We start from the raw sequence: 20219 nt of genomic DNA on the forward strand, positions 1-20219 counted from the left end.
ATCCTGGAAAGCCGGCATGAAGCCGAAGTGGGCTATATACACCGAGGTGACGAATGCGAAATATAAGAAGAGTTATATCATCCCGGTATCAATTAAGGATAACTATGAGTAATCATGGCCTGCGTGAATCGTCTCAAAGAGTATCATGATGATCTACTATTTCAGTTGATTCAACTCTCGTGATGAAATGTCAGCTGTTTTTCTGGCTATTAACTTCTCTCACCTGAGAGATCGAGAGATGACTCGAGACCAACATCCTAGGATACTGGATTAACTTTGGTGTCGATAAGAAGGTGATAAGTCTGGTACTGCAGGTAAGAGACAGCAAAGGCAGGCGTCTGCGCCTCCCTTTTGTGATGCACCCACAGGTTGGGGCAGTTCTCCTTGTATTTATGGGTACGCGCCGGGGCTAGCATCTATAGCACTTGTGACGTGCATGAAAAGGCCATGTGCTCGGATCCCTACTAACGCTAATGGAAGGGCTGACTAGGATATCGATTGGCTGCTAAGTGCGGGCTAACAGCGGATATGAACAAGGGCGAGGTCGCTACGTCTGTAAGGAAATCTAACCTCTTTCCTAAGTCCTCCTCCTACATAGGATCGTCGATAGCCTCTTCGCAGGGGCGCAGCCCATAAACCATCACAAGAATTGCGAAAGTCTCGATCCGGCACCCCCTGTCCCCACCTCGTGTTTCACTCCAGGTTCTGCTCACCGATCAGCAACAACAAACGAGACCTCCTCATTGGAACATCATGTCGTCACGGTCGCCATGTGCGCTCTTCTCCATGTCCATACAGTCGGCAGCTTTTCAAGCGAGGGCGTCGACCCGTACTGGCCTACAGACTCATGCCTGTCCCTACGGGTGCTCATCCGCTGGGTTCGGTAAGATCTCCCGCATCCATAAGTACCAACGATTTACTTTCGCGAACAAAGCTGCTGCTCCTCATGTATAGACGTTGTCGGATGCTCTAGACGTAGGAACGTGTGCAGGCTGGAAGGAAATAGAAGTCACTACGAATCAAAAGAGTTAGCTCGACATTTGAGGCCGATATATTGAACGCCACATGTTCTGAAAATCGTTCCAATTCATGTGCGAGATATACTTATTCGACGAAACGAATACTTCTTTCGTCCCTCATGGACCAGGGCGTCCCGTGGGTGGCTATGGTGAAGGCGCGGAAGAGCAATGCCTAACACGGCAGCGCTCGTGACCACGCGCGTTTGCATTGCCGAAAGATACAGTCTCGAGACTGGGCGAGCTTGCCCGGCGTATGCGCCACATTGTAAGCGCGCGAGCATGCTCTACTTCACCGACTACACGCTAGTAAGGCTGGGCCGAACGTCTTCTCGAGCCTGTGCCGCAATTTAGCAGCAAACCCTTGAAGCTCGCATGTATTGCAATAAACTCATAAGAACGGCGCACCAAACAATTTCGCGTAGGAGTTCATTTATGACGTCGAGCACACTCAGCTCAGCTGACGTTGCAAGCAGGCTTTCACCAATCCAAACTTCCTTCAGTGCGCGATCAACATGGTATCTAAATACCTATGTGCTCATTCCAAGCACAGCCAGGTCTAGAGCGCCGTTAATGCTGAGCCGACGTTTATGCTACCCCGTCTATCGGTGGCATGACAGCCACCTGCGAATATAGGGTGAAATTGCCATATGGATACACACGCATCCCGATGCAGATATTGATCCGACCCCACAACGACCCACGTGTGTAATTACGGGCGTACATGTCTCCAAACTGACAGTGTGCGTTTTGCCGGATCCTCAGAAGCTGTCAGAGCCGAGCCAGGTCGATTTGAACGTTTTGCAAGCGACGAAGTTTGGATGCAAGGCTGAGTACAAAGAATCACGTCCTACTTAGAACCGAGCTAGGCGCTATAAATGGTGTGTTTCCCCAACATACGATGAGCCGACTGGCTGCACATACATGCAATAACTACGCCCATTATGAAGGATCCAGCGGATCCAGCTGATCCACCCTACAATATACGACACTAAACTGATGCGCAGTTGAAGCGTCCATACTAAGGCATGTCATGAGGCTACGGTAAAGATACCGCCCTAGTCATGCATAGTGCAGTACGCCCTTCTCCAAGCGCTCTAGCTCTTCACTACATGCGTGTGACAAGCGAACGGCCCGGCAGCGGATGTGTCATATTCATATCAGGCAAAGTCGAGTCGCGTTTAGCGGTGAGCTAGATCTCGATGCGGGAGTACCTTCCACTACACATAGGTTTCCCGTTAATCGGAAATAAGAGCGGCTAGGAAATGTAGCATGCCTTGACAGTGAGCAAATAGATGCATGATTCGATCGATCGAAGGTATATAGGTCATGGCGCAATCGCCGGAGATGCTTGCTACACGTAGGCCGTATTCCTCGGAAGTCGACTACTGCAACCCTGGGCCCAACAGATGCGACACTAGGATGTGTTGGCATACATAGTAGGAGGGGTGCAGACACTGTAAAAGCCGAGATACACCAATAGCAAAAGGCCACCCTCGTAAGCTGAAAGCTCGGCAGTGCATCTTTAACCAACCTGGCCAATAAGGCGCATATGTTGGCAGACCCTGAGCATTGCGCAGCTCAACGTGGTCGCAGATGGGCGGTTCCGAGGCGTTTTGCATTGGAGCTGCAGCGTGGCCCGGACCACCGCTGCCCGTATTGTCTCAGCAGCACGCTATCATACCGTCTCGTTGCAGAGAGATTCCGGTGAGCCACGGTCGCTGTCATGTATGGTAGTCGATATGTTGGATTATGGGCTGTTCCTCAAGTACGGTGAAGGACCAAGGCTCAATACTGAGGTACATGAACCCTTGCCATCATTTTCGCAAATCGCGGGATTGGTCTCAGATCAGAGATTAGTGCATTCGATCACATGCTGACATGGCGCGAGTTGTGGATGGAGATAAGATCTGATGAAGATATCAGGCCTGCCCGTTTCAACCCACTTGCATATGCAGGAGCTGGGCGAATAGTGACCACTTATTATACCTAACAACGGTAAGCTCCATAGCATAGGGCTGATGCAAATGAGGAAGTGCCTGCTCTTAATCGGCCGAGTTTCTTCAAGGGTCGCATGCACACGTCGAAGTTTCCATGTGCCGCACGAACGTCTATCGAAATCAGAGCCACGTTCCGGCGGATCTTCGCATTGCTTTCTGCCACCGGGATGCCTACGCGGGCCTTGAGTATGATCCTTACAGTGGATGCTGTGGCAATCATGGGGCCACATGATTGACCCGAGGAAGGTCCTGCCAGTAAGCAAGTCCGATAATTGCGGTGGGGAAGTTGGTGGAGGCAGAAGACCCAATTTCGCCCGTGTGGCAAAGCTTCGATGCGTTCCGCTGCGTCCCCCGTGAGTGTGTAGATCCGAGTTGTAGGGTGGTTCAGTGAAGATTTTCCCACTGCCACGGCGGCTGACTGGCAGGCATTAGCGTAGATGGCATCAGGTGACGAATCACGATAAGACGGGCAGGATACACATAGGTACCTGGTCACCCACCCACCGCAACCGTCAAGGTTAGCGGGAATAGTTTTCGGCCCTGTTCCCATGATCCGGCGACTAAAGTTCGATGTCAGTCTCTCGTTAGCAAGTGCGGCTCCGTCAGCTCTAAATTCACACACCGTGACAACAGCGGCGTGCGATTACGCGATAAACATCTTCAAAAGAACCCCATTCACCGAGAATGCGGTATAAGAACGCCTTCCTCAGGCTCACTCCTGAGTCACAACATTACAGCTACATCTACAGCGGACCGATACGAACATTAGAACATCCCATCTGAACCTCCCTCTACATCATTCACAGTAATCGACCAGTCAAATATGTCGTCTCCCACACTCAGCGCGAGGTCCTCTTTCGAGAGTTTGCACAGCAACTCTTCGTCCATATTCAGTTCTCCTGATAAACTTGCCCCGGCAGTGACAGGACCCATAGTATGGCAAGGGGACGAGCTGAACCCAGTCGAGTATGTAGTCCAGCTTAACGACCGCGAAATCCGGGATATCAGAGCCGCTATAATCAAGTTCAAGCGTGAGCACTACTTATTAATCATTTTGAGCGAATGCTGATTTACGCCTCCAGTGTCCCGGCTTCCGCGGACGAAGATAAACCAGAAAAGTTTTGATCTCGGCAACCCAGAACTGGCTAGCAAGCTCTCGTCTATCAGCAAAGAGCTTCACCACGGTAAAAACGTTGTTGTCCTCCGGGGTCTGGATAGTGCTTACCTCAATGACGAAGAGGCCGTTATTGCTTTTGCGGGCGTATGCTCATACGTCTGCGCAGAACGAGCAACCGATTCTTATGCAAACCAAACGCTGAGTCATGTTCTCGATGCCACCAAAAAAACAGTTCCAGAAGACTGCAAGAATATTGGTCTTGCAGGCTCCAAGATCACTGCTGCCATGGATTTTCACAGTGACCGCTTCTCTGGCGATGTCATCGCCCTGTATGTGCGCAACGACGGCGGTCCCAATGCTGGTGGCGAGCAATTCGTCGTGAGCTTTTCCAGGATTTACAATGAGCTTCTTGAGAAGGACCCAGAAGTTTTGGAGACGATGGCGGAGCCAAATTGGCCTTTCGAGCTAAAGCAAAAGTAAGCATGGTTTTGTCGTATCTGATGTTAAGAGAGTTTGCTAATTTACTTCAGGGATGGAGCGCCTTACCTCGAATTAGGACCTACCCTCTTTTTCTCCAAGGGCAAACCCATGTGCCAGCTAGTCAAGGCTCCACTTCTTGGTACTGATACCATCCCGCGTGACCCTAGCATGCCAAAGGTTACCCGGAAGCAGCTGCATGCAATGCACGCCGTTGAAGAGCTAGCTAGGCGCTTCTGCACTAGAGTCGACCGGAAGCAGGGCGACATCCAATTCCTCCATAACCTGTCTGTCTTGCATGCCCGTGCAGAGTACCGTGGCATTGATGGCCAGGCTAGTACCCGGCACCTTTTGCGCATGTTCCTCCGCGACTCCACAAATGCTTGGGAGAAGCCGGCTAGCTGCCGTGACAACTTTGACGACCCGTTCACTCCCGGCAGACCTCAGAGCCTCCCTGTCTTCGACACGGACCCATGGCGCAGCATCAGCGGCCGCGAAAGCCATGGCTAGATACTGCTGTAACCGCTAACTCTAGCAAGCAATTTTACCCGAAACATCCCAACAGGCTTAGTGGCAGTTGGAACGACATAGTCAATTTGGCATGCATCTTGCGACTACAAGGCGAGGATTGGTGTGGCTTTATTGTATCCATGGTCTCTCTTTCCAGGACCTCTTTGTTAATTAGACCGACGGTAGACATACTCAGATATTCATCAGATTTGTTCCACGCCTCTCTCCATAAATTGCAACTCGTATATTGGAAGCTAGAAAATGACTCGCGATAGCCATTTCTCATGACTGGGTATCAAAAAACATGGTGGAACGACATGACACGGGCGGAACGTTACGCTCCAGCTTCCTTGAAAAGCTTTACAATCCATTCACTTGAAGTGGACCAGTGCGTTGCGGCAAACCCGGTAAGCGGCGGCTGGAAGCGATCTATGCTGGTTAACAAATGACTTGCAGTAGCGGATCTACAGTCCCAACTTACCGGGCTTATTTCGGTCAAATAGATTCGCAATGAGTGTGACATATGCGAAGCCTTCTGCATCAATATGACCTCGCTCCCGGAGTTCCTCCGGATTGTCGCGTGCTAGCTTGAAGGGCGAGTAGCCGCGGAGAATGCAACGCCAGTGATACAGCAGTACCGGGAAAGCGAATTCCCACTTCTTGATTTGAGTGGTCACTACGTTGCTGACCTGGTTCTCGATCAACTAGTGGAGTCAGACAAAGCTAAATCTGTATAACAAGCTCGCCAGACTTACTGTGCCATTTTTCGACTTGATGTAGTCTTGCGCACCATGGTGGATATACTCAAGGTTCCAGAAAATGACATAGAATGCCAGGAAAAGCTCGTACCAAGGCTTGATTCTAGGCTTGAAAATCAGTGTCGCTAGCTCCTTGACGAAAAGCTTTTCCAATTTGCGAAGATATTTTACAGCCGCGACGTCCATCTGGTGGGTTATGGCGCCTGGGAGTGGGCGATCGCAGGAGTTTCGGTCGTATGCTTCGTAGTCGCTACGGCCAAGTCTGCGATAATCGTACTCGCGTATACCGGGTATGTTTTCCGAGAATACTGAACCATACCCCTGCGAGACAACCGAGAGACACTGAAGTCGCATTGCGAGGTCAAGGGCTTTACTTCCAGTTACCCTCCGCATGCGTACCACTTCCTGATAGGTATGGTAGGCGACTTCGTCCTGCCGAATGCGAGCAAAAACCCACTCTTCAATTGCAGGTTGGAGGCTAGAGAAGTAGCGTTCATAAGCCAGTACGAGATTTGCGGTGTCGTAAATGGCGTATGCCGGCTGCTCGACAGATGGTACTTGTCCATCTCTGTTGGACCAGACAGATGTCGCTACATCGAGTGAACCGCGTGTCGGGCTGTACGGTCGAAAGGCGATACGCAGAGGCTGTGCATTGGGTATAGGACCGTAGCCAGGGAGGTTCCAGATGATCTCCATTTCGTATAGTTGACTGTTGTGTATCCAGTCGTAACCGAGGAATTCGGCTTCCTCTTGGTGCTCACGTCCATTGCCTGTTTAACAGTGAGAATGCTTCGAGCAAGAAGCACTGCAATGACTTACACCGACGTATAAGACTTGTATCTTCGAGGTGTTCTCTGTAACACGGCTCGCGAAACGACCTTGCATGCCCTGTGATCTTCTCACACTTTTCACACGGGTCTCCTTCGTCACACTACGTCTGTCAGTCTTGTGTCTGTCCCAATAAAGAATATGCATACTCCAGATTTGTAAAATCTACAACGAACGCATATACGCTTGGTCTTGCGCATAGTATGGGTCTTCTCCCTTTGCCTTTCCTGGAGAGGGCCTTTTCGCTTGGACACCTTCAGCTTCTCCTGTCGCTCAACGAAAGATGAAGGAACCTTAGCTGCTTTCTTCTTTGGTGTTGGCCTATGCTGAGCAAGCAGTTGCGTTGCTCGATCCACATGCTCGACTGGAACCTGGTGCTGGGAGTAGAGTTCCTGCTCAGGTGGTGCTTCGGCGACGTTCCATTCTCGACGCATGTTCTGAGGCGCTTCGTAAACAGTGGGCACATTGGAAGCTTCCACGGGGTCGACTATGGGCCAGGGAATGGTAGATGAACTATGATGTCTCGTATCTGAAGCTCTGGTATTGACGACATCGCCAGCATGACCCGAATACTGCTGGTGCGCTTCCCAGGAGACATCATGATGCAATGGAACCTGTGGGGCGTTGTTTGTGTGCAACAGAACAGCCTGTGGTTGTGAATGCGATAGTTGTGGGACTGGAGGTAGCTTCTGAGCATGATTCGAGTATGGTGGGTCTACCGTATTGGCGGGGGACTCCTGGAAGACTTAGTCGCGAACCTAGTGCAGGGCACAACATTGCTTGTGTGCACTTACTGACGAAATGCGCAGCTCGTGAAAGCGTTCCGTACTTCGAAACGCATGGTCCTGCGAGGCCAGGGGTAATGTGTGCCCTAAACTTAGCGCTGGCTGGTGTTGATATTGATGTTGTTGTTGCTGCTGCTGATAGTGCCGCGAAACAGTGGGAAGTTGATGCTGCACGGACGCGGACCCTTCCGCATCGCAATAGGGGACAGTTGAGCGCGCCGTGTAATTCTGCTCTGGTCCAGCATGCTGCCATTCCAGAGGTGCTTGTCTGACGTAACCAGCCCAAGCAGTTGGCGCAGACTGTGGATGTGAACCAGCGGAGTCGACTCCGACCGGAGGGTAATGTAGGAATTGCGCCGTTGACGGGCCGGCAGCGTACGAGTCGTGGCTGGGAGCGTTATGATGTTGCTGCCATGATCCTAGGCCATACAAAGGGTCGTGATTGCTTGTGGGGAAGTCCTGGTAGTGCGAAGGAGTTTGGGTGGCATTCCTGTACTGCGAACTGGTGGTAGACATGGAGGGCTGCGGCTGACTGCGTACAACTTCAGAGGACGTGTCGCGAGGGTGCGTGTCGCTCATTCGCTTAGAGGCAATGAGCAAGATCCGTGTAGCAGGGAACGATGGCGGCCTGGACCGTAAAGCAAAGCCGACACGGTAGATCGTTGCTTTTCGAGTTCGATGGTAGGAAGGCTCGAGGAGGCACCAAAGGCAGGTCGAGAACCACACTGGTTCATTGTGTCGGTGCCATGCATGTCTTAGCTTCCGTTAGGGCTGCATCTCCCCGCAAACCTGCCTCGCGTACCGAACAGAGACACAACTTTCGTCTTGCTCCCGCAGCCAAACAGCTCGTTATCGATTATCCTGGTGCTTGTTAATCGCTGCCGCACCTTTGTTGTTGTCGTTACCGTTAATGTGTCGACCAAGTCCGCCCGTCCATCCGTATCGAGGTTCTTCGATCAGGAAAATCGCATCCGAGACAGAAAGCCTATCTATCCAACTACGGAGTTCTGTCCCATCCAATCGCCAGTACCCAACCTCAAGTAGACTACTAACCCGGCTTCAATGTCTCAGTCTGCTTTATGCACCACTGGGTGTAGTGGCAGGGCAAACCAGCTTACGGTTGTCAAAGAAACCTTGGATAGTCTTCCTTCATCCCTCGGAGTAAGCATGCTTCGGTGCGATAGCGCATTGCTTTAAACGAGCTGCGAGATTAGATTCCACCATGTATTTTCGAATCGAATACTACATTGCTTTACTGCTAGTGGGGCGTAATAATGTTTTTCCCATCTGTAGAAGGCGTACGCCTAGCCACACCAGATGACTTGGATCGCATTTCAATTGTTGCGGCTGCCGCGTTCTTTTCGTCACCCACGTTCAAATTTCAGCGTATCCATTATCGAAAGTTCCCTTTGGACACGATAGCTTCTTACTTTGTCCAGTACAAGAAAGCTATGAAAGATCCTGCATGCGTGGTACTCGTCGCCGAAGACGTTATCGACGAAGACGAATCTGAGCATGTCTACGACGCAATACGCGAGTCTTTCAAGTCGGTAGCGCTGCGACGAAGAGGCATTGTAGGAGTATGCAGTATTCAGCTCAAACCCGAATCTGCATATACCCATCAGTTCCAGCCTCCAGAGATGCTTGCTAACCCCAATGAGCGGCTGAGTGCTTATGACCTCGAAAGAGACCAAAGTATTGAAGCTGCGAATATCTATGATGCGGTCACGCGTCCGACGAAGCTCAAGTATGCATGGGCGATACATCTAGATGGAGATTGCTGACGGCGAAACAATAGACATCTTGAGGGCAGAATGCGTCTCTGCACTTTAGCAGTGGCACCTTGTTATTGGCGAAGGGGCCATGCACGAAGGCTCGTGAGCTTTTGTACACAACTAGCAGACTCTGACGATGCGATGTTGGTATGTGCGACTGGATCAAAGAGAAGGCTACTCGGTTAATAGGATCTAGGGAGTATCCGCTACGCCTTGTGGTGCCACGGTGGTCTCGAAAGCCGGATTTCAGGAACGGGATTACGTCCGCTACACACCCTTGACGACGACCCAAAAGGTGCAACAGGACAATCTGCATACTGCTGGTTTTGAGCTTTGGTGAGAACAATAGGCCTGAAATGTACGGGCAAGAGCGCTGACCCCAAGTTTGAACTGCAGGATCGGGGTGCGCTTGCCCAGCGGAAAATGTGGTACCGGAGGAGGCATCGTGACTTGTTCGGAGAGTCCGACCATCTCGAGCTCGGCATCAGCAACATCATCGGTGTGAGATCTTGGCGATCTGCAGCAGTGGGGCCAGGGCGTAACGTGTGGTGAGGTCGATATTAGTGTCATCGGTGCGGATTATCTTGTCGGGCTTGCAGTTTCCGGTCAGGCAGGTGCGAGTAAGCTTAGTAGGGACGATGACAAAAGACTGCATAGAGAAGCTAGAGCCGAAAGGCAATCCTCATTGACTACAGACATTTCGGAAATAAATTAAACTACCTATTATACCCATTGGGCCCTCCGCGCTACTCACGGACGATGTCATGTGAGTGGGAGAAAGCTGTGCTTTCTCAGCAACTATCGAATACTTGCGCGTGTGATTACAACACCGATGGAGATGCGCGCCGCATAATCAAGCCTTGCTCTTCTTCGCTTTGGCCTTGGTTGACTTCTCCTCTTCCTCACCGTCATCTTCATCTTCGTCATACGTCTTCCTCTTCCCAGCAACCCTTGTTGACTTTCTCGTTCCTTCTGTCCTCTCCTTTGCTTCCTTCTTCGGTGCGGCTGACTTCTTGGGTTCGGCAGATTTCTCTGCTTTCTTAGCACCAGCTTTGGCACCCGTCTTCTTTGCGCCGGTGTTGGCCTTGGGCTTCTGCGCACTTGGAGGAGCCTCTTCTTCTTCTTCCCGTTGCTCCTCACCATCTTTGTTCTCCTTCTCCTCGTCATCCTCCTTCTTTCCCTCGTCTTTGTCGTCTTCTTTCGACGGCTCCTCCTCCTTTGGTTTCTCTGTCTCTTCCTTCTTATCCTCCTGTTTCTCTTCCTTTTCTTCGGCCTTCTTCTTGCCTTTAGACTTCTGTTGTGGAGCTCCCTTCTTCGGCTCGTTCTTGCTTCCAGCTTCGTTCTCGTAACCCCCACCCTTCTTTTCGTACTCTTTAGATAGCTTGCTAGCCTACATGTCGTATTAGTCCATGTACAAAGCGATGTGTCTCAACCATAAGCGGCTGCAGACTTACCTTCCATGCGCTCCATTGTCCCTTTCCACCTCCGTCCTTGTTCGTCTCGTTCTTGACCTCCTCCTTCACTTTCTCCCTGAGCTTAGGATCTGTTGGTTTTCCCTTGCTAGACGGCCTGTGCAGGGGGGCATTCATAGTCAGCCTAATTTCAAAATGCGTATTATCAAACTTGATATGGATAAGTCCTGCACATGATCAAGCGTTAAAAATCTTGCCGCAAAGTATTGGAGACCTGCTCAAACGCACGCAAGGTCAACCACCAAAACGCGCACAATCACCATAGCAATCCCGGCCACGACACGAGAAGAAAACTACGCCTACATACATTTTGCAGGGTTTGTTATTGTGATAAACCTGTCGATTTGGTTTAGGTAGCAGAGGTGAAAGTTCAATTCGTATGCAGGTAATCGTCGCGTCGCGGTCGCGTTCTCAACTATGTACCTGCCCAGGTGCGCTTGGTAGCTTTGTTTTGATACCGGTAGAAGGAATGACATCACGACTCCTGAATCGGCTTTCACCTGCACGTGCGCCACAGTGTACCATCCATTCCGGTTTCCGCGACGCTATCGAATGCTTGGCGAGAAGGGAAGTTTAATCTCAGCTCTAGCAGGAGATTACGGCGCCACGAAAATCGCAGAGCTATGTGGTTCCACATATCGGAGGTTTTGATGCAGGCGAAGAATAATATCGTGTTCATGTGTACCCTCTTTAACACCCCCGCTAATGAGGCAACCATCAAGCCGACTCAAGCACTGTCGTGTTCTATCTACGTTCGCTTGCTTTCCCATTGCTACCTTCACTTCGTCGCTCATCTCGCTTGAATTTCTTCTCTGCGTCTTTGACTATACTCTCTGCCTCGCCCATAATGTCGCTTCCAACCCTCCATCCTCGAAGTATTACACCCTGCTCGCCGAGGACTTGTTCCGCGTGCGCCCATCTCTGGCGCCAAAGCTGCTCCTTCTTCGTGCCGTACTGCTCGCCTGCAGCACCACTCAGCGTACTACCGGTACTGGTGCGATTGATACCTTGTCGCGGCACAGCAGTAGAGAAAGGCTGAGATGTTTGCGCAGACGTGACCTGTGGACGAGTGTGATATGGCATTGAGGGAGCGTGTTGCCATGCTGACGATGCCTTGGAGCTCACGTAAGATGCTGCGCTTGAAGCTGTATCGCGATTACCACGACGAGGTGGAGGTGGAGGCGGGCCTTTACGAACACCAGTGACATCTAGACTGGACGCATTGGAGCCAGGCTCTTCCGTTGATCGCAACGCAGGCAAATTACTATAGACAGACCACAGCTTATCCCGAGCCATGCCAGCGTACGACTGCTGATCTTGTGATGCTTGGCTCTGGAAGCTTGCGGACGGCTTGGGGCCCACCGGAGGTCTGAATGGTGCTGAAGTGTTTGCGCTCTTTGTGGCATGATCTTGCTGTGCTAGTGGGCTGGATTGACCGACTGCTGTCGAGGTCTTTCGAGGTTTTGGTGGCTGTGGTCGTGGGTTGGAGGAGGACAGGGTATTGAAAGACGTAGATTCGCTCGATGGGCTTCGTAGTGCGACTGGCTTCTTGGGAGGCGCAGGCGCAAACTTGGTACTCACATTCGATCCGGCTGACGAACGGTGTCTTTCGTTGTCAGCCTGAGTTTCGCTGTTGAATTTCCTAAGGGCAGGTGAATCGTCTACTTCATCGTCGGATGATAGGTCTATTAAATTGGCTGGAGAATCTCTCGGTGATATACTTTGCGAAGAGGGCTTCCTTGCAGGCAACTTCGGCTGTTGCTCGTTGTTGGTCTGCGGAAATGTTGACTTAGAACGCTTGCTATTGTCCGCATCCATGTCACGTAATGATGCTGCAATAGCAGCTCTCAGTTCAGGATCGGTTTCTTCAGACGGCGGTCGAGCCTTAGTAGAAGCAGCCGAGCTCCCTCCACTGGTACGCTGGGTCGATGACGAAGAGTGATCACCTGGTGAAAATCCAGTAGAAGGGTCGAAGAAGCCTGGACTATCTGTTGTGGTGACATCGCGAATGAAGACGGCAACGACTCGCCCTGGGTTCTCTAGTACGAAGTCGGTATAAACTTCCAGATCAGCCTCACCACTATCTCCGATCAATATGAAATTTCGCTCTGGAAAATCTCTTGCGATCTTGTCCAAAGTGACCTTCTTTCTCTCAGCCACGGGCTCGAATATTCCCTGAAGCATGCCGCTGTATTGTTTCAAATGGAACGAGCCGGGGGGTAATCCAGCTAACTCGAAGTATTTTGAGATGACAGGGTACAGCTGCCAGGGCGAGTTGGAGACGTAGTGGAATTTGACCCCCAGCTCCGCCATTCTGTTGTACCACTCTCTGACACCATCGATAGTGAGATCGACAAGATCGCGGATGAAAACATTACGAAAGATCTCGCGGGCGCCGCTACCAATAGCGGAGTGCTTTATTGTGTCGTCGATGTCACTGATGACACTGATTCCCTGCGAGGCAGTAACGATTACTTCTTCTGTTGCCGAGAGCTTGTCTGATGCTAAGATGCGAACGTGGGTGGGCACAAAATCCAAAGCCGCGCTCATACTGAAATGTCCTGCAGCGTCGGTGTACACAGTCCTCTGTTTGGATATATTCTCGTTGTAGAAGAAGACACTGATGGGTGTGTTGGCCATTGGTATTGCAAGAAAGTGTCGCAGGCGAGCCATCAGCCTGGCGTTGGCCTCGGCGAGTTCAGACGGGCTCATTTCAGACGGCTGGTTCCATGACCCTCGTTTCTGCAACGGTTTGATGCTAGCCTCACTTCTCATCGAATCTTTGGATGTGCTATGGGCGAGTTGATGGGTCCTGCCATTGCTGGGACGCGTGCTGCTCCCGGTCTCTGTCCGATATAATTGTGTATCGTCCATGTCTTTAGCAGGCTTCTCACTGTAAGCACCGCGTGCCGCCGCCCTTGCCTCTCTCTCGCCCCGGCGTAGAATTTCCTCAGCTTCCTTGGCCGCAATGGCCTCGTCTTGCTGAGCGTCGCGCAAGTGGGCCCGTTCGCGAAAGCCATGCCGTTGCGGGCTTGTATCCCGGCTATTATCTCCAGACGAAGTGGAGGGCGTAGCAGGCGCCTGTACGCCAACAAGCTGGCGTGCAAGTCCAATGAACAGCCTCTGCTTCCGCGACATCTGCCCCCTGTGCGGTGAGTATATCCAGCCACGAACATCAACGTCAACTACTGCATTGTCGTCCTCGTAGTTGTTCCATTGCTGCTTCCAAAATTCGGCGTCACCGGCGCCGGTTGAGTCTCGAACGTCGCGTCCTTCACCCTCAGTTTCTTGTATAGTGCCTGGTTGTGCTTCTGGCTTCCTCTTTATGTGCCTCCTAGCATAGCTAGGAAAGAGTATCATCTCCTCGCGGCCGCTTCTGACGACGGCCGCATCTGGAAAGCCGCCTGGCGTGTCGTCTTCGTAGTCGTATTGTGCTTCCTTGGTACTCCAGTTGGACGCATACTGTTGCGTATATGTCTGTCGGAGTTCATTTGCAGCCTTCAGGTAGCCCGCCAGCTTGCGTCTCCGTGTGCCAGGCTCCCGCGCCTCGTAGCTCTCTTGGTACGTCATTGCTCGACTGCTGGATTCTGTGTTTCCAGGACGCTTGGCTATCTGTTGTCGTCGCAACCTTGCGGCATCTTCCAGGTAGCTGCGGCCACTCAACCTCCGTGTGTAGCCCCGTAGGCGCTGGAAGATGGACTGTTTTCCTCGCGCCTTGACAGCCTGGCGATAGACGATGTATTTGTATATGCGCGACTTGGCGTTCTGCTTGAGCGACGGAAATGTCTCGTGGCGGAGTTTGGAAAGGTGAAGGCGGGCGCGTGCTCGACTCCTGGGGAACAGGTAGCGGAAGAGGGACGAGGGAGCGTGGGCAGCGGGCTTGCGGCGAAAGGGCGATTTGGGCATTCAGCCGACTCAGCGGCTGCAGCTGTCTCGCTTTACGGAAGGATTGATATGTGCAGGCTTTGGGGACACGAGACGGATGTTCTAGGCACTGGTGATGCTCCAATTCGGCTGCGATACGTCATGTCGAGGTGCATGCGCCAGCCCGCGTGCTTAGCCACGCAGCCACAGCTGGGGTCTGGCACGGACGGCATCTTGTTTGGCAGTTTACCACCATTGCGCAGTATCGTTGCCTATCAGGTTTCTCCACATTCTTGTTCGTCTTCATTCTCCACTCTGGCTACACTAACTTTCGCTGCTTCGATAGCGCCGCTTCAACTGCCTTGTTCACACCTGCCACATCCTTGTCCAGTGCATCCAAAATCTCAACCCACATTCTCGCACTCAACTCCTTCATCTCTGGCCCTGTCAAGCTCGGTCCGTTCGGCTGAATCTTATCGTGTTGCCAAAACCTTCCGTGCAAACCTTCACCCTGTGTCGTCCCACTTAACACCATATTTGCTGCAACAGCAGATGTTCTCATGAACAAAAAGATGAAGAAGAAAGCCAATATGTGTACACCAGGGAAGAAATGATCGCGGCCTAGGTCGGTATTGACCCAACCAGGGCAGACGCTGGTAATGATGACATCGCCTGACGATATTTCGTCGGCAAGCTTCTTTGTCGCGTACATGAGGAAGACTTTGGAGAAGCTGTACTGGCTTCCCTCCTTGTGGTTTTCTTTCTGGTTGTAATGGTCAAGTACGCTGGGCTTTTGACGAACTTCGGGCGCGACAACGGCGTTCTGGTGCTGGCCAGAGTTGACAAATTCAAGAATTGGAATTTTACCAGTGTGTTGTTTCGATTCTTTGAGTTTTGGTAGAAGCAAAATGGCCAATAGGGTCGTAGACAGTGTGTTGACTTGTATATCTTCCTCCCATCCATGTTTTGACTGTATGAACTTGACACGTCGAGTGCCGGCATTCAACACTGCTATGTCCAGATGGTCAAGCTCATTTGCGCGGTTTGCGAAGGCCTCTACGCTGTCATAGGACATCATGTCTAATTCCCAGACTTCCAGCTGATCACGACGTCCTAGGCGAGCCTCCAAAGCAGACTTTGTTAATTCGCCTCCCTTCAAATCCCGTACTGCGATGATAACTTTGGCGGCACCCAGTTTTGCAAACTTGAAGACCGCCTCTACACCGATCCCGGAACTCGCACCTGTGACAATAACGTTCCTTCCGGTATAGTCTTCGTGGACTTCTTTTGGTGGTGTGATCCATTTGTTCTTGAAAATCCTGAACATAGCAGCAGCCATCGTGGACACAAGAATCAATTGTACGTGATTTACCGCTGGACTTGACTGAACAGTATTGTTGAAGAAAGAGATGCTGGAACTCGATTATTGCATGGGAGACGGAACTACCATTGAGTGAAGACGAAGAAGAGAGTGTGTGTAGAGACCAAGGATGGCCCTTAATGTAGCTATGTTGCGGCGTAGCTCGGCTCCGATTCGCTCATTCCTATAACCCGACTCTCTCGATTGCACAACGATGGGTACCGAACGATGGAAGAATGAGACTCTCACCTACCCGACCAAGGCTAACTAAAATATGCGCTTGATGACTACAGAACACCAGTCATATCTGTATGGTGTATGCGTTGGTCTGAATATCGAAGCTGCGTAAACACTACCTAGCTTGTCTGTTCATGTGGACGGATGTCTTTATCCTAAGCGCTTGTCCCCCAATAAGACCAGCCTTGGACAGACAACTCTTCGTGTTGCAAACGAGCGCACCGGAGTATAGGTGATAGACCAGAGTTGAGTAGCAGATGGTTCAAGCATGCAAGACCTCTCGTGCCTTCCAATGTTCATGACTAGCGGGGCTTGGCATACGCGAACGGTTGGCGATTTAGAGCAGCGTCAACGACGTAAACACAGAGTGGAGGTAGAACAACACGTACGCCGCCTCGCCATGATAGCGCCATATCCATCGCCCTCTTGCAACCGCTAAAGAAACTTCACTACAATACCCCCCGTCTACCGCCAAACCCTACACAATGGCTTTCAACCAGCGCCCACCCCGAGGCCCCGCGCAGGCTGGAGGTGCCCCGAATATGGCCCCGGACTTCAATGCCATGCTTCAGCGCTCTATGCAGGCACCTGGACAGCTTCAGCCTCAAGTCTCAGAACCCCCACGAGGGCCATCGCCGTCTATTGGTAGGGCATTACCGCCGCCGACAGGCACAATGGCGCAGTGCTAATACCGCCCCAGGTTACGAAGGCGTATACAGTGCCACTCCACCACCACAGCATGGCCCCAATGTACTTGGTGGTGCACGAGGGCAAGCGCCGCCGCCAGTGTTGCCCGTAGACCTCCCACCGCAGGCCTTTCTGACGTCGGCGATGCTGTTAGATATGGTGGACAGTATGGAAATACCTTGCATTGCGCCCCAGAGGATATAACGTTGACACAATTCAGAGAAGGTTGACGTATTGCTGCGCGACGAGAAAGAGTATATTGGTATATTACGTTCATACGACCAATTCGGTGCGTCTACCATTAACTCTCTTCGCATCATTGGCACCTGAACTAACAAGCTACAGCGAACCTCGTCCTTACCGAGTGCTATGAGCGAATAGCAGCCCGCAACCCCGACGCATCACCTGCGTCTGATCCCTCTGTCCCACGTTGGCTGATACACGACGTCAAACTCCCTGGTGTTATGACCGTAAGAGGCGAGAACGTCACCATATGCGCAACCGTCGACCTCGACCGAGAAGAACACCCCAAAGGCGCAACGTTCGCCGAAGAAGACCAAGTACGGGCTCTGGCGGCAGCTCAAAAAGCAGAGAAAAAGGAAACCGATTTACGGAAAGCTAAGGCGCTGAAGCAGGCTGGTATTGAGCCTGGGTTCGGTATGCAAGGGTAGTCTTTTACAGACTAGGGGAAGATGAAAGAGCAGAAAAATGGGGAAAAGGGATATGAATTATGACATGAATGCATTCGTGGCATAGGAAAGGGAATCATTGCGATCTCTGGATAGCTACGTTTGGCTGTGGTTATGATATCAATGATACCAGGACACTATGTCCACCTGCGATGGGGCAACGTCTCGGTTCCGAGTCTTTGTTGATCTGAATGTCCTGGCTAAAGTGATGTCCCGCAAGATTTGACAATCCACGCCTAGATCTATTGTCTGCACTATTGGAATTTCATTATGTCGTCATTAAAGGTTTCGGGGTAACAAACTCGGAGACTCATTCTCTGGCTCAACGGTCGAAGGCCCTTCAGCATAAAAAACTCATGCATTAGCTGAACAAATTCTACCTGTCTCCTCATGGACGTGGCATTCAGCGAACAGAGTGTGTATGCAACCACACTGGTACTATTGTACAGAGTTGTTTGAAAATACTGTGTTATCCTACCCTAGCACCAACACTCATTACATTGCAATGGACTCCCTCAGACTAAGTTCCAGGACGCAAGAGGCTCGTGGGCGCCGGTTGTACTCGTTGAAAGCATCTATGCCGCTGCGTGGTCTGATGAGCAAGGCTATTAGGAAATGCACCTCCATTACTGATCACCAACGCGAACAGTAGCTAGCAGCGTAGTGCTGCTCTGCTTCTAGCAGCAATCTGATCCGAAGGCGCTTACTCAATCTTCGTAAGCATCAATACATGTCTAAGCTATGAACACTACAGAGTGACTAGCGCGGGCTGTATTGTCGATGTAGGCAAGAACAACGGCGAGTGCTGGCGCGAAGCGATAGCTAGTATGTTCAGTGAGTTGTAGCGTGAGCCTAGGCTTGCCAATCCATGGCTCCATTGGACATAGCATGATCTCTGTATTGTGGACATGGTAGAGCGGAAAAGCCGAAGCGGCAGTCCGAGCTAACAACGCCGACTCTTCGCCCAAAGACCCAGGGCTGGACAGTACTACTCTTGTCCTCGCCAGAAGGAGTCTTCAAACCAGACGACGGCACACACTAAAGTATAGCACGGATCACAGATAGTGTAACAGAGAGTCAGAGACGTGGGACGGCTTGTACAGGCTCATCCTCACTTCTGTCATGATGCGGCTACAGCAAGCTATGTGCTGTCAGACGCAGCACGAAGCCTGCTCCTGCATCAGGCTCCACCAATGTACATGAAGCTGCGCCTGGTCGATATCAAGCCCAGCCTAACTCCAAATGCTAGGCCCAGTCATCTTGACAGCACTACTCTGTACTCCACCAAAAATTATACGTGGGCATCGAAGCCGAGCTACCGAGCATATTCGCGTGATCGTAATGCGGTGCGGGTGGAGCCTTCGACACAGGCATCGGGTTCGAGGTGGATACGGTGGATACACGTCTGCAGTGAACTGTATTGGTGACGGAGCTACGTCCGCTACGTGGAGGGGTCACCGGGTGGTCCGCCTCGTTGCTACGATGAAGGTGCAGGTCGCAGGGCAGTATTTCTCGCGTCACTCTGCTGTGCCACACGGTCGTGCTACTATACGGATACCTACAGTCAACATGAGATGCGTTTGTAAGTTCCACTTACCGGTCCTGTTCGGGAATTCCCTCTGGGCGAAAGGCATATAGTCGCCACTACCCGACAATCTCATCTCAACGGCTATCATGAACTTTCGATGTTTCCATGGAGAGCCCAGCTTATAGCTCGCGATAAGGTCGGCGGTATTGAAAACGCAGCGTAGCTCTGAAGGAGAATAGGGAAGGCGTTGGAGCAGCTTACGGAGAGGAACAGCGGTCCAACGGCGGCTAGTGCTCGCCCTTTGTGGGTCTTGGCAGCTCACCAGAGTGAAAGACTCTTGGGCAAGGGGCGAAGCTTTTTTTTTTTGGCAGGACCTGAACTAATTAGCATCAGAGATGTCTTGATTTGAGCTGCAGCAAGGTTGTCAGTCATCGTAAGCATTGTCCAAAGCGCGCAATACGTTTCGTCGATTCGTAGAAGGCTGAGTCCAGTAGGGCTATTCTCTGGCTGAAATCTCGAGTTGTTTGACCTTCGTCCTCCGCAAATTAGGGGGAACGTCCAACTCGTGTTCAAGGCGTCGATAGGGAAGGAGCTGGCAGACGCGGTACAGCAATGCGGGTAGTGGCGACTATGCAACCCAATTCACCCCCAGTGACGACGCGTGAGCGTGGAGTGCACGACGCGTGTTGCAGTCTGCTCAACAAGGCGGTGGTATATAGAGGCAGCAAAAGGCCGTTGTCTACAAGAGTTTGAAGATGGGATGTGGGTGTGGCTGCCCTCTGACATGGATGAGGGGAGTACTAGTTGCTAGGGTACCATACTTTGGAGGCAGTCACGTCGGACACGTTCTGTCACCAGCCCTCACGACCTTTTCATCTTCATCATCGATCTATCATCCATCTCGGTATTGCCATCTAAGATGCCATACCTGCTCATGTTCTCCGACACGATGGCATAGTTGCCACACCAACGTGCGATTTCTCTCTGATGTCACGACGCTCCCGCAAGAGCTTCTCCGCCAGCGAGCCGAGAACAGGCGTGCACGCCTGTAGCCCTTTGGTACCTTGAATCGCGACACTCCAGGCATGTCCGACTGGTTCTGCAGGTGATGGTTAT

General features: G+C 51.6%; 8 protein-coding genes across 8 annotated transcripts; 4 read left to right on the top strand and 4 right to left on the bottom strand.

Annotated features, from left to right (window-relative positions):
• Positions 1–786: 786 nt before the first annotated feature.
• On the top strand, positions 787–954 carry AA0111_g3460 (hypothetical protein; the record flags this gene model as incomplete). The annotated part of the gene is made up of 1 exon (XM_028649347.1): positions 787–954. One exon carries the CDS (start codon positions 787–789, stop codon positions 952–954), a length of 168 nt encoding a protein of 55 aa, XP_028509191.1.
• A 2885-nt stretch (positions 955–3839) lies between these two features.
• On the top strand, positions 3840–5120 carry AA0111_g3461 (hypothetical protein; the record flags this gene model as incomplete). Its single annotated transcript, XM_028649348.1, has 3 exons — positions 3840–4047; positions 4099–4609; positions 4664–5120. The coding sequence occupies 3 exons, from the start codon at positions 3840–3842 to the stop codon at positions 5118–5120; spliced, it is 1176 nt and encodes a 391-aa protein (XP_028509040.1).
• Positions 5121–5454: 334 nt separating this feature from the next.
• Positions 5455–8007, bottom strand: AA0111_g3462 (hypothetical protein; the record flags this gene model as incomplete). Its single annotated transcript, XM_028649349.1, has 6 exons — positions 5455–5549; positions 5602–5824; positions 5876–6648; positions 6698–6809; positions 6883–7443; positions 7501–8007. 6 exons carry the CDS (start codon positions 8005–8007, stop codon positions 5455–5457), a joined length of 2271 nt encoding a protein of 756 aa, XP_028509043.1.
• Positions 8008–8765: 758 nt separating this feature from the next.
• On the top strand, positions 8766–9275 carry AA0111_g3463 (hypothetical protein; the record flags this gene model as incomplete). The annotated part of the gene is made up of 1 exon (XM_028649350.1): positions 8766–9275. The coding sequence occupies one exon, from the start codon at positions 8766–8768 to the stop codon at positions 9273–9275; it is 510 nt and encodes a 169-aa protein (XP_028509042.1).
• An 844-nt stretch (positions 9276–10119) lies between these two features.
• On the bottom strand, positions 10120–10855 carry AA0111_g3464 (hypothetical protein; the record flags this gene model as incomplete). Its single annotated transcript, XM_028649351.1, has 2 exons — positions 10120–10656; positions 10721–10855. 2 exons carry the CDS (start codon positions 10853–10855, stop codon positions 10120–10122), a joined length of 672 nt encoding a protein of 223 aa, XP_028509045.1.
• A 627-nt stretch (positions 10856–11482) lies between these two features.
• Positions 11483–14644, bottom strand: AA0111_g3465 (hypothetical protein; the record flags this gene model as incomplete). Its single annotated transcript, XM_028649352.1, has 1 exon — positions 11483–14644. The coding sequence occupies one exon, from the start codon at positions 14642–14644 to the stop codon at positions 11483–11485; it is 3162 nt and encodes a 1053-aa protein (XP_028509044.1).
• Positions 14645–14921: 277 nt separating this feature from the next.
• Positions 14922–15941, bottom strand: AA0111_g3466 (hypothetical protein; the record flags this gene model as incomplete). The annotated part of the gene is made up of 1 exon (XM_028649353.1): positions 14922–15941. The coding sequence occupies one exon, from the start codon at positions 15939–15941 to the stop codon at positions 14922–14924; it is 1020 nt and encodes a 339-aa protein (XP_028509197.1).
• Positions 15942–16684: 743 nt separating this feature from the next.
• Positions 16685–17557, top strand: AA0111_g3467 (hypothetical protein; the record flags this gene model as incomplete). Its single annotated transcript, XM_028649354.1, has 4 exons — positions 16685–16844; positions 16900–17052; positions 17107–17175; positions 17232–17557. The coding sequence occupies 4 exons, from the start codon at positions 16685–16687 to the stop codon at positions 17555–17557; spliced, it is 708 nt and encodes a 235-aa protein (XP_028509196.1).
• Positions 17558–20219: the final 2662 nt, after the last annotated feature.

The sequence above is a fragment of the Alternaria arborescens genome, assembly GCF_004154835.1.
Source record: "Alternaria arborescens strain FERA 675 chromosome Unknown contig_6, whole genome shotgun sequence".
NCBI lineage: Eukaryota > Fungi > Ascomycota > Dothideomycetes > Pleosporales > Pleosporaceae > Alternaria > Alternaria arborescens.